This window comes from Vombatus ursinus, unplaced genomic scaffold, assembly GCF_900497805.2.
Source record: "Vombatus ursinus unplaced genomic scaffold, bare-nosed wombat genome assembly UNPS02014830.1, whole genome shotgun sequence".
Taxonomy (NCBI): domain Eukaryota; kingdom Metazoa; phylum Chordata; class Mammalia; order Diprotodontia; family Vombatidae; genus Vombatus; species Vombatus ursinus.
Window position 1 is genome coordinate 14,963,662 of NW_020954608.1, and position 12,944 is coordinate 14,976,605.

General features: G+C 38.6%; 2 protein-coding genes across 6 annotated transcripts in view; one reads left to right on the top strand and one right to left on the bottom strand.

Moving 5' to 3' along the window:
- Nucleotides 1-787: 787 nt before the first annotated feature.
- TMEM60 (transmembrane protein 60) lies at nt 788-11,908 on the bottom strand. 2 transcript variants are annotated; one of them, XM_027838861.1, is made up of 3 exons: nt 11,677-11,908; nt 7,269-7,392; nt 788-3,652 (listed from the first exon to the last, which is right to left on the bottom strand). In XM_027838861.1, the coding sequence occupies exon 3, from the start codon at nt 3,599-3,601 to the stop codon at nt 3,197-3,199; it is 405 nt and encodes a 134-aa protein (XP_027694662.1). In that variant the 5' UTR covers nt 3,602-3,652; nt 7,269-7,392; nt 11,677-11,908; the 3' UTR covers nt 788-3,196. The 2 variants fall into 2 exon arrangements, with proteins under 2 accessions (XP_027694662.1, XP_027694661.1); XM_027838860.1 differs by lacking the exon at nt 7,269-7,392.
- A 568-nt stretch (nt 11,909-12,476) lies between these two features.
- PHTF2 (putative homeodomain transcription factor 2) overlaps nt 12,477-12,944 on the top strand; it is a 167,577-nt gene continuing 167,109 nt past the window's right edge. For 3 of the 4 annotated variants that reach the window (XM_027838698.1, XM_027838701.1, XM_027838700.1), the window contains exon 1: nt 12,478-12,552. The gene's annotated coding sequence lies outside the window, so the exon portion shown is untranslated. Of the gene's footprint in view, nt 12,553-12,944 lie in introns of all 4 variants that reach the window. The other variant, XM_027838699.1, reaches the window with a different exon arrangement.

Here is a 12,944-nt window from a genome sequence, read left to right on the forward strand (position 1 = left end):
AATTTTTTTTTTAATGAATAAAATACATAGCATTACAATGGAAAACAATTACATTGAATTGTTATTGGGGTTTTTTTAAGTTCACAGATGGTTTGTGTTGATTTGAAAATTTTAAAACTATAACTTAAAAGCACATGCAAGTCACGTCACTTAAAGCTTATTTAGACCACAGAGCAACAATGATCAGTTCTCTCTTTGGCGAAAGGTTCCTATAATGATTATCTCTCTTACTTTAAAAAGATATGTTTTAGTGACTGAGAAATTCCCATTAATAACAACTGGACTCGTGTTATTTCAAATGTTTATTAAATAACTCATGTACAATCACTTGCATGCTATTATAAAGCCTTTGTCCCAAAATGATTGCAAGGATTTTTAGAAATTCTTAATTCTCCAAAATGCCTTTATATTTATAATGTGACTTATTTTAAAGAGGTAAAGCAGTGTACTGCTTCTTATTTAAGAGATCTGGCCCTTTTATTCCATCCTGGGAATTGGCATTGGCTGGGTAGAATAATAAAAATAATAATGATGATAATAATAAAACATTTTGTTTACAAACTACTGTACTATTATTATCTCATTTGAGCCTTACAACAGCCCTAGGGAGGTAGGTGCTATTTTTATCCTCATTTTACAGATGAAGAAACTGAGGCAAACAGTTCAAGGGTCACACAGCTAATAAGTATCTGAGGCCAGATTTTAACTCAAGTCTTCCTAACTTGAGGTTCAACAATCTAACAACTCTGTCACCTAAGCTGTAGAACTCTCCTTTTTTACTTACGGATTTTTGCAGAATCTCTGCCTTTTTTTTTTTTTCTCCTGGTTCTGTTTTTGGCTGAGTTGAGTGAGTCTTAGTGAATATACATGTTCAAGGTAAGTCTGGGTTAAGAGATATACTTCTTTTTTTCTTACTGGAAAGTATGACTGTTTGCATTTCAAATTCTGGTTTATTTTATTTAGCTGAAGCTCCTATTACCTTTTGTTGAAGTATTTGAAATTGGTTTGGATTGCTTCAGTCATTTAAGGGTTTATTTGCTCAGGTTTAGAACACAGTCTGTGATCAATATTTACTATTATACTTAATTTCATCCCCAAATATGAAGGCAGTTAATTGGATTCAAACAGCAAGTTACTTAGCTCCAGTTCTGTTTCTGCATTATATTAAAAAATTCAAAAAGCTAGAGGTCTAAGTAGGTTCTTTAGATCTGAAATCTTAGTCATTTCAATTTAAACAAACATTTATTAAGCATTTACCATATACAAGGCACTGAGGATGCAAAGACTAAAACAAAAAGACATAACTCCCGTCCTGGAGGTGTTCACATTCTAAGGAAGTCAGGGTACAATAACAGTGTAAACAGAGAAGCAAATACAATGCAATTTGAGGAAGGAAAAACCACTAACATCTGGCAAAGGTCAGGTAATGTTTCACAGAAGTGGCACCTGAGCTGAATCTTCGAGGGAGAGAAGGATTCTGAGAGGCACAGACGAGAAAGAGGAGTGCATTTCAAGCACATGGGATGGTTTGGCTGAATGCACAGGGACAGAGATCACTTAAATCACAGACTCTATGCTGGAACAGAACTCGAGAGTTCTAGCTGCTGTGAGCCCCTTAATTATAGATGAGGAAACTAAGGCCCAGAAAAGTTCAATGACTTGTCAGGTCACACAGGCTGGGCTTGAATCCTAGTCCACTGACTCTTCTTTTTACCAGGATGCTGAAGATAATGCTGTCATGAAATGTTGTGAATACCTGTTAGTCCAACATCCTGCCTCCTCTCAAGGTGAGGAACAGCCATTCGAAATGTTCTGCTGGATTGTGAAGGATGTGAAGGGATATAACAGGAAGTAAAGCTGAATAGGGAGTTTGAACTCAGACTGTGGAAGGCCTTAGAAGTTGGAATAAGGAGCTTGCATTTTACCATTGAGGCAAGAGGGAGCCAAGTTTCTGAGCAGAGAACTGTCATGTCAGATTGTACCTTAAGAAGATTACTTCAAAGCTGCATGTAGGGCTGGCTGGAGATGGAAAGGACTGGAATTAGGGACACTATTAGGTGGCTGCCACAGCACAACAGAGATAAGGGCCCAAAGAAGGGTAGTAACTATGTACGTAAAGAGAAGATTGGTGTGACAGTCTAGTCTTCTATAAAAACCCCATATAAAAATTTCAACATACTGATAAATCTCAAAATATAGTCATTACAATAAAGATATTTATTATTAGAATAATTTTTAAGCACTTCTTTGCCAGATTTTTCAGAAGCTGCCTCAACAAGCTCAGCATGTAATTATCAATTCAGGGCGTTGGGAAAAAACTCTGCACTGTAAATGTCTACCCAAGGACAGATCTAAGCTATAATACTATACTTAAGTAATCCTACTTAAATATAAAAATTCTGAGATGTTTTCATTGTCTACTAAGAATTACTTAAACAATCCACAATGTATGTATGTATGGCAGGAGGTACCAAAGCTGTTTTTCCCCACCCTTCTGCAAGAGGGCCTGCTTTCTGTCGGGAGTGACTAGGAAGGAATCCCTTTCTTTCTGTTATCAAATCACTTCTACCAACGAAGCTAAATTTTAATGTCATTTGCATTAAAAGTTTTAAATGGTAACGGTATGATTTTGCCTAAATTAATGAAACCATGAAAGCAGACTGACTGTACTTACCTAAGAATTTTCTCCATTATTCAGCAAAAAAAAAAAAAAAAGCCATTTGTTTTAAGCAAGCTTTGTTGTTCATTATGAGAATGTAACTTAGCTGATGCCTACTCATATACAAGTCATTGCTCCTTTTTTTCCAGTAAGTCCTATTAGGCTTGGATTGGTTCATAAGTGTTAATCAATATGAGATTTGCGTTTTTGATTATTAGATCTTCGAAGGTTATTACATCTTTGAAATATATCATGTTTTTTTAAAGAAGTCATTTAAAAATATGGTTCAAAACAAAGTTTTATTTCTACAAGTATAAGGAGGGATAAGGAGACTAATAATTCAAATGTAGAATAAATACTTTTCATGCTGTCTTCAAGTCCTTGAATAACTTATTTGATTTAACACTAACTGAAACAGTATAAAACTGCATTTGGTATGGTTTTCAGTTCCTTGGTGGCCTTGAAGTTTGTAAATATCCACAATACTTTCTTCCCCCCGCTGTTCTGCAAGCTATATTGAAAAGTCATAGTTAAAAGTCAGTCTCTTCGAGCAAAAAAGACATTATATCCGAGTTCTGTCATAGCCCCAACCAGTAAGGCCCATAAAGGAATAAAAACATACGATAGATTCATGTTAGTAAACTGTTCCAGTTTAGCACAGAGTGCAAGACAGAATGCCAACTTAAGTAACATCGCTATGAAGTACCAGACCTTTCTTTTCATATGTCGTGGTCCATTTCGATGGTTGTAACCAGATTTACATCGTCCAGCCATCTTCACAATCAGCATTACAAGGAGAATAGTATCGAATATCCAGACTGGTATGAATATAAGGAACCAGTTCCATGGTGCTTTCTCATCCAGTTTCAACACCAACATGATCAAGAAGAGTAATGTAAAAAGCCAAGTGAGCAGTACTCTCTGAGCCAGGGACATTCTCATTTAAACAGTTTAGAGAGATGGCTGCAGACAGTTGAAAAAATTAAATATACCCTACAGGGGAGAAAAAATAATTATTATTCAAATTTTTTTCATGATGCAGTAAAATGCTATTAGACATTTCTACTAGAAGTGACTGACACACCTTATACAAAAGGACAAAAACTAAACACCTATTTCTTAAAGATCTGGCTCCCCTTCCAGCTTTTTATTTGTCTCAACCACACCACTATTTTCAATGTTACTCAAGTTCAAAACTGTGGAGTCATTTTTGACTCTTCCTTCTCCGTTACATTCTATATCCATACAATCAGTCACTATGTTTTACCGATTTTTCCTTCAAGTCAAGAAATATTTGAGTAGAAGACAAAACAGCTTCCTATAGAGCTTCAAAGAAAAATGTAAAATGATCACAAACCCAAAAAGAGTTCTTGGAAGAGCTAGAAAAGGACTTTACAAATCAAATAAGAGAAGTTAAGGAAAAATTTGGAAAAGAAGTAAGAGTAATGCAAGAAAAGCAAGTAAATTATGAAAAGAAAGTCAACTAACTGGAAAAAGCCACCCAAAAACGTACTGGAGAAAATAACTCCTTAAGACTTAGAATAGCATAACTAATGAGACTAAAGGAGAGCTAATGATGTCCTAAGACATAAAGAAATAATAAAATAAAAAGAATGAAAAAACAGAAGACAATGTGAAACACCTCATTAGAAAAAGTGACCTGAAAAAGAGATTGAGGAGAGATAATATAAGAATAATAATAATAAAAAAAGTCTAGACACTGTACTTCAAGAAATTATTGAGGAAAATTGCCCTGAAGTTCTAGAAAACTAGAGGGTCAAATGGAAATTGAAAAAACCCATTGATTACTGACGGAAAAAGACCCCAGAATGAAAACTCACAAGAACAGTATAGCTAAATTTCACTCCCAGGTAAAGCAGAAAGTATTATAAGCAACCATGAAGAAACAATTTAAATATCATGGAATTACAGTTAGGTTAATACAAGATTTAGCAGCTTATATATTAAAAGACAAAGCCTTGGAATATAATATTCCAAAGAGCAAAGGAACTGGTTTTGCAACCAAGGATAACCTACCCAACAAAGCTGAGTGTAATCCTTCGAGGAAAAATAAAAGATATTTAATGAACTAAAGGACTTTCAAGTAAACTTGAGGAAAAGACAAATACTAAACAAAAACATCTGACATAAGAAATCTGAAGAAACATAAGAAGGTAAACAAGAAAGACTAATTATAAGGAATTTACTAAAGTTAAACTGTCTGCAATCAAAAGAGGTGTGAATGAATTGTTACAGTGGAGAGGACAGGGTAGAGGGCAGGTAGCCTGGGAACCTTATTCTCACTGGAACTAGATTAAAGAAAGTATAACATACAATTAGAAGATATACAATTCTAAACTTACAGAGAAATAGGAGGGCAAGAAGATAGGTCAGGATAAGGGAGGGACTCTTAGAAGGGTGTGTGGATTAGGGAGTCAGTGGTCAGAAGTAAATTACATTTTTGAGGAGGAAAAGGGTAAAAAGAGATGGAGAAAGATAAATAGTGAGGAAAAACAGGATGGCAGGAAATATACAACTACTAATTATAATTCTGAATGTGAATGGGATGAACTCACCCATAAAACAGAAATGGATAACAGACTGGATAAAAAAACTAGAACCTGACAATGTGTTGTTTACAAGAAAAACATTAAAAAAAATGAGACACACACAAAGAGTTAAAAATAAAGGGCTAGAGTAGAATTTATTATACTTTAGCTGATGTAAAAAAAAGTAGGGGTAGCAATCATGATCTCAGACAAAGTTACAGCTAAAACAGATTTAATTAAAAGATAATCAGGAAAACTATATTGTATTCAAAGTACCATAGATAATGAATATCAATATCAATACTACACATACACGTACCAAATGCAATAGCATTCAAATTTGAAAAGGTAAATGAATTAGAGGTGGAAATAGATAGCAAAACTGTAATAGTGAGGGATTTCAACCTTCCCCTCTCAGAACTAGATAAATCTAACCAAAAAAATAAGAAGTCAAGGAGAGGAACAGAAAGGAAACAGAAAGGAATATACCTTTTTCTAGGCAGTACATGGCACCTTTGTTAAAAAAAAAAAAAAAAAACAAACAAAAACCCTGACCATATACTAGGCCATAAAAACTTTGTAATTAAGTGCAGAAAAGCAGAAATATTAAATGCATCCTTTTCAGATCATGATGCAATAAAACTTACATTTAATAAAGGGCCATAGAAACAGATTTAAAGTTAGTTGAAGCCTCAATAACCTATCTTAAAGAATGAGTGAGCTAAAGAACAAGTCATAGAAACAATAAATTTTATTAAAGAGAATGATAATGGGATAACATATCAAAACTTACTGGATACAGCAGGAGCAATAATCAGAGGAAAATTTATATCTTTAAATGCTTATAGAGATAGAGAGCATTGTGAAATATAAAATTAATATTTTTGGTTACATTAAACTAAAAAGGTTTTGTATAAATAAAACCAAAGTAGCCAAGATTAGAGAGAAAGCAGAAAAATGGGAAAAATTTTTTTGCCAACAGTTTCTCAGATAAAGGACTCATATCTTAAATATATAGGGAACTTTGTCAAATGTGTAAGAATATGAGCCATTCCCCAACTGATAAAGGATATGAATATGCAGTTTTTGGAGGAAGAAATCGAAGTTCTTTATAGTCATATGAAAAAATTCTCTAAATTATTATTGATTAGAGAAGTGCAAACTAAAACAACTTTGAGTTACTACCTCACACCTATCAGATTGGCTAAAAAGATAGAAGAAAATGACCAGTGTTGGAGGGGATATGGAAAAATTGGAATACTAATACACTGCTGATGGAACTGAACTGATCCAACCATTTTGTAGAGCAATCTGGAATTATGTCCAAAGAGTTACAAAACTGTGTATATGCCCTTTGACTCAGCAATATCACTATTAGGTCTGTTTCCCAAGGTGATCAGGGGAAAAAGAAAAGAACCTGTATCTTCTAAAATATTTACAGCAGTTCTCTTTGTAGTGGCAAGGAACTAGAAATTGAGGGGATGGCCATCAACTGAGAAATGGCTCAATAAGTTGTGGTATGTGAGTGTGATGGAATATTACTATGCTGTGAGATATGATGAGCAAGTTGATTTTAGGAAAATATGGAAAGATTTGCATGAAATAATGAAGAGTAAAACAAGCAGAACCAGGAGAATGTTGTATATAGTAACAGCAGTATTGTTCAGAGTAAATGTGAATGACTAAGCTATTCTGAGTTATATGAATATTTAAACAAACTACAAAGGACCTATGAAGGAAGATGCTATCCACCTCCAACTGACATATGGAACTATGTACTGTAGAGTATGTATGTATGTGTGTACATATATATATGTATATTATAGATAGATAGATAGATAGATATAGATAGGTATCTATTATCTACATATCTCTGTCAAATGTTGGCCTTCTCAAGTGTGGGGTTGAGAGGGAGAAAGGGAAGGGGAAAGCTTGGAACACAAATGTAGCAAAAAATACAAAGCACACTTCAAAATATTTCTTTTATTCATCCAATCTCACTGCTAATGTTATAGTCCATTCATTACCTCATTCCTAGATTATTGCAATATTCTATTTACCTGGTATCAATTCTTCCAGATTATTCTGTTCACCAATACCAGCTCTTCTTAAATTACTGTGTTTAACATGTTACTCCCCTTCTCAAAACTTATAGTGGCTCTGAAGGGCCTGTCGTGTGATACACTGGAAAGCATGATAAATTTAGAGTCAGAGACTACAGAGTACTTTGGGCACAGCCCAAATTCCAGCTCTATTAATTAATATCTAGGTCCTTGGTCTAGTCACTTAAACTTTATAGGCCTCAGTTTCTTCATCTTAGAGGGTAATACCTATAAGGTCTCTTCCAGATCTAAATCTATTTTCTTAAATCCAAACTCGTATTAGCCTTCCACAATTTGGAGCTACCCCTATATATTGATCAACCACTTCCCTCTTCCCAAATCTGAATCCTCCTGTCTATTCAATTCACTAAACACTTACTGAATTGAATAGACAGGACAATTCAGTTTTGGAAAAAGAGGGCAGTGGTTGACATACAAGGTAATTTAAAAAATCTCAGGGTTGTTGCTTAAAAGTACACTAAGATTTTTGGCATATTATAATGTATAGGTGTATATTATGTGTATATATGTATACATATATGTACATATGTATATAAATCAATCAATCAATCAATCAATCAATCTATCTATCTATCTAAAATTGGGATCAATTAGAATAGGGACACCATAGTGAGAGAGCTGAATTTGCATGAAGCTAAAGATTCTAAGTAGCAGAGGTGAAGAGGGCACATTTCAGGCACAGGTAACAGCCTAGCCTAAGGCATGAAAATAGGGGAGAGAATGTCACAAACAGGGAACAGTACTCAGAAGGGTCTGGTTGTCAGGCAGTGTATGAAGAAGAGTAGTTCTGCAATAAGCTAAATTCATAGTGCAGAGGGCAGAACTTTGTACTTTCTCTTACAGGCAACTGGGAATGCTTGGAGTTTCCTGGACACAGAAGTAACATGGTCCAATCAGTACTTTAGTACAATATCAATTTGGCAGCTGTGTGGAGGATGGATGGGAATTAGGTATGTCAGAAGAAATCTGACAGGTATTTTTGGAGGAAGAAGACTAACAAGGATGCTTCTGAAGTAAGTAGGGAGAAATAATGAGAGACTAGAGTTCTGTGAGTTCTGTGATTCGAGAGAAGGGGACTGACAGAAGATTATATTGTCAAGATAGAATCTACAAGATTTAGCAGGTCTCATTGTGGTTTACTAAATAATAACTGATATTTCCATGATTTTTTTGCTTTGCAAAATACTTTATAAACATGATCCATTTGACACTCACAACTACTCTGGGGGATAGGAATTAATATTCCCATTTTGCAGATGTGGAAAATATGTCAGTATGTGGAGGCTTAGGCTTAGAGAGGCTAAATGACTTGCTTATGACACAGAACATTTACTATATGTTAGAGGTTCTGAAGTCTTGTCTTTCTGAATTTCAGCCCAGCACTCCAGGTACCATACCATGCTGTCTTTCTGTCTTTTGTTCACATGCTAAATTGGAATCAACCAGTGCTTTACTAAAGCATTTAGAACTAATTCACTTAGTTACTTGCCAGAGCTATTCCAAATTAAAAAAATGCATAAATATGTTCAATGCCTGCAGGATACTCTGCAACTCTAGCTATCTGCAGTATGTGATTTGTAGAGAAAGACAGACCACGACAGGAAAGAGTAACAGAGTAAGGACTGCAACAAAAATGAACTTTTATATTTCATTTCTATTATCGATTCTTTCAGAGAAACTCAGAGAGCCACTGATTTGAAGCCTTGAGAAATATCAAAAGTTATCTCCTCCAACCACATCATTTTCCTGATGAAGAAACTTAGACTTGGAGGAGTGAGAGGACTTGCCCAAGGCCACACAGGGAATCAACTCAGCCTGGATTTGAAATCAGGTTCTCTTTCCTCAAATCTAGTATTCTTTCTACAGTATCACATTCCTGCAAGATAAAAACAAACAGGGAAATTTCTAGCAGGCAGAAATGTCTAAGATCTCACCAAGGCCATACCTAATATAGCACTAAAGATCCTTTCTACTGCTAACAGCCAAACAGAGGTAAAGCTTCCATTCTGTGGCACACACTGATATTTCAGCACAGGATATAATTAAAAATGGAATTTTATTTTTAAGGTCACAAATGAGATAGATCACACATAGTTAAGAGGTTTGTTTGCTAATGACTTCTCAAATTTTCTCTGTAGCTATTTTTTTTTTTTTAATAAATATTGGGACCCAAGTTCCAAGTGATAAAAGTCTAATTAGATAGTTGAGGAAAGGCACTGGACTTAACTGGGCAAAACCCTGTATGTGTAGCACTTGTATAAACAGGACTAGGTGAATGGACCAGGTAACTTAGGTGAAGACTAGAATAAGAGATGCTAGAAGGAGGTGTTCTTAACCTTTTCTGGGTCATGGACTTAATATGGGAGGCTAGTGAAGCCTATGATCTTCCTCTCAGAATAAAGTTTTTAAATGTATAAAATAAAATACATAGAATTACAAAAGAAACCAACCTTACTGAAATAAAGCTGTATTTTTTTTCCTATCTAAGCTCCTGGAGCCCCTGAAATCTATCCTTAAGTTAAGAATCCTTGCCTCACATTACCTAATTCTACACTAATTTTACTGAGGCACAGATGGAGTAAATGATTTGCCCAAGGTCATGTTAAATAGTAAGGTGCACAGATGAGATTAGAATGCAGGTCATCTGATTCAGTGTTCTTTCCACAGACCATACTGCTGCCTCACCTAATAAAGTAGGCTGCTTGTATAGGCTAAGGGAAAACTTGGCTTTCTCCTGATTTGTTTCCATGGCTACCTAGTGAAAGCTTGAGGGTACTAAATAGTGCAGTGTTTGTACATCCTAGGAAGCTTTTTCCATAGGGCTTCCCCCTTACATCAAAAAGTACTATTTTAGGGTTCTAGGGTTGCAGCAGCCATGGTCAGGAAGGGAGACCTATGTTTGAAAGGTCAGTTAGTTATTCACAAATGGTTAATGAACAGCAAGTGCTCAAGGAACAAAAATTGCAGTTTATCCTAAGAAGGTTATAACTTCCTTTTCTCAGTACAGCATCTCATAGGCCTTTCCGTGGGGCCTCTGTTTCTTGGCTGTGGTGAATAGGATCAAATACTAGATTTCTTAAGTAAGAAGACCTGGCCTCAGATTGTCCCTCCACTACTTATTACTGCTCAGGACCTCAATTTCTCCAGACCATGACCTCTAGCCTTAAAATCCTATGATCCTATACAGATAGATCTGTTGCAATACATCTGAGTAGACAGAATCATTCTGCTTCTCAAAAGAGCAAGTTACATAAACAGTAACTTATCACAGGAAGGGCAGAGATGCTTCTAGATGGATTAAACTGTGGTAAGATGGTTCCCTTTAGATCCGTATTATGGGGTCCCTGCTTTAAATGAACTAGAAACATTTTATAGAATAGTGTACCCTATGCACTTGCATGTTCACAGAAGAGCCCATTTTGCAAAAGATTCACTTACTGTGCTGGAAGACCTCAGATAATGCAGGACATCAAGTGATAAAAGATGGCATGTAAAACTAGAGTAGTTATTCATTTCAGAGCTCACAGTTCCATTTGTGGGAAGGAGTGGTGCTGGTAGTGTCATAATTCAAACTACAACTGAGAGCAAACAAACATCCCCCTTTGCTATGGTTGTTACAAATCTTTGGAAAATGCTAGGCATATATTTTATTCTTAATTTATACTTCTTCACAGGTCAGTTCTCTCCTCCCCTGCCCCACACTTTTATGCTACTTATCTGCCTTACTCTTCACCAAGTTGTCTACTTTCCTCTTCCTTTAACCCCATTTTCTTCCTTGCCCGAAACCTCATAGCCTTATTCCACTTGGACTCCCCTCACCCCTAAGGAAAGGGGATCCCCTAAACTGTTCCAACCCCAAATTCCTCCAAACTCAATTAAAATTCACTCTAAATAGATCTTCGCGGGATCACCTCCACTGAATGTAACTCGGCCTTTGCATAAAAGCCTTGTGACGACAAGTCACCTGCCCGAGGCCTATTTGTACCTTGAGCATCTTAAGCATCAGTCTGGATTCGTCCTCTTCTGCAAAGCTACTCAAAGGGACCCGTTCTGATTCCCCACAGCTCTATGCTGTGTCTAGCACGTTCCGGACATTTGATAAATGCTTACTTGCTACAATATCGCAGTATCCCTTATACTTCAGCTTCTTTATCCCTATACTATAGCTTCTTTAAGCGTTGGGGATAAACGATAGCTGGGGGGCTGGCTGGTGGGGGGGGAGGGTGCGGACGACGAAAACGATGGGGGGGGCGGGGAGCTAACGTTCTCTCCCTCCGTACTGAGGCAGGGGGAGGGGCGGAAGCTCCCGGGGCGTTCGGCGCGTCTGTCCGAGCTCCGGACTCACCTGGGTACTGCAGCCAACCGTAAGGCAAGAGGGGAAATGAAGATAGGGGATTCGTCAGGTTATATCCCCGGGAACTTCACGCACGTTTTCCCCCATTAAATCCAGAATTCGTCACATTAAGGGGGGAAAAAAGGCGGTCTGCACCATTCAGTTCCGGATCCTAGAGCAGCAGCAAAATTACAGCTTCACTCAATCTTCTGTCTCAGCTTCCCCAACATCCGGGGCGGAGGCTTAGCGGCTCTCTGACTACGCTAATAGGTAGAGGGAAAGCCAAGCAAAATCTTTACCACGCCTCCTTTCCGGAGATGATTGGCTGATTGCAATGTCAATTCGACTCAACGGACCCTTCTTTTTTACTCCGGTTCGATAATACAGGCATCAATTAAATCCTATTTAGCCGCGTGGGTCCGCCTCCCCCTGCTGCTATTGGCTAGAGGAAAAACCAATCCAAGGGAGCTTGGGAAAAGCTAGCCCTGCTTTTCTTCTCCTCCATTGTAGAAGGCAGGTGCCAATTAAAGTGAACCCGACTTCGGCTCCTCCCAGCCGCGGTGTCCACAGTTCCTCCTCCTCTCCTTCCCTCCCTCTCTGGGTTTGGGAGGCAATAGCCGTAAAGGGAGAGCGAGAGAGAAGGAGGGAGAGGGAGGCAGAGGGAAGCAGAGGGAGGGTGAGTGAGGGAGAGAGGGTGGCCCTCGGAGAAGGGGGCGGGGTGAGGCGACGCAACTCGACTCCACTCCTCGGGCGGCTGGCGCGGGATCCTGCAGCCTCGTCGTGGTCAGTCTGGCACCCAGCGGCAGCGGCAGCGTTACCCGCTTCTCGGGTGTCTCCAGCTCTTTTCCCCCACCCCCGGCCCGCCAGCGAGCGGCTCCGGCGGCCACGGTAAGGGCTGCTTCGGCTGCGGAGGTCGTTCGGGGCTGACAGAATCTTGGGGATGCTGCGGAGCGAGGCCAAAGGGGCGGGCGAGCCAGCCCGAGGTGGGAAGGCATGGGAGAGAGGCGAGCGTTCAGGGATGCTGGCGGGGGGGGGGACCGCGCATCCGGGGACTCGCACCCCACTCTGCGGCTCCCCGCGGCCGGGGTCTGCAGCCCGGGGGCCCGTCCCGGTGACAGCCGAGGCTCTTTACTTTCGCTCCCCCCTCTGTCCCTCACCATTTCTCGCTGCCCAGCCACCTCCGTCTTGATGGTGGCTGGTGAATAAGCTATGGGGCCGTCGCCCCCCGAGAGTCCCCTCGCGTCCTTCCCAGCTTCTCTGGGACTGCTGGGGGGGGGGGG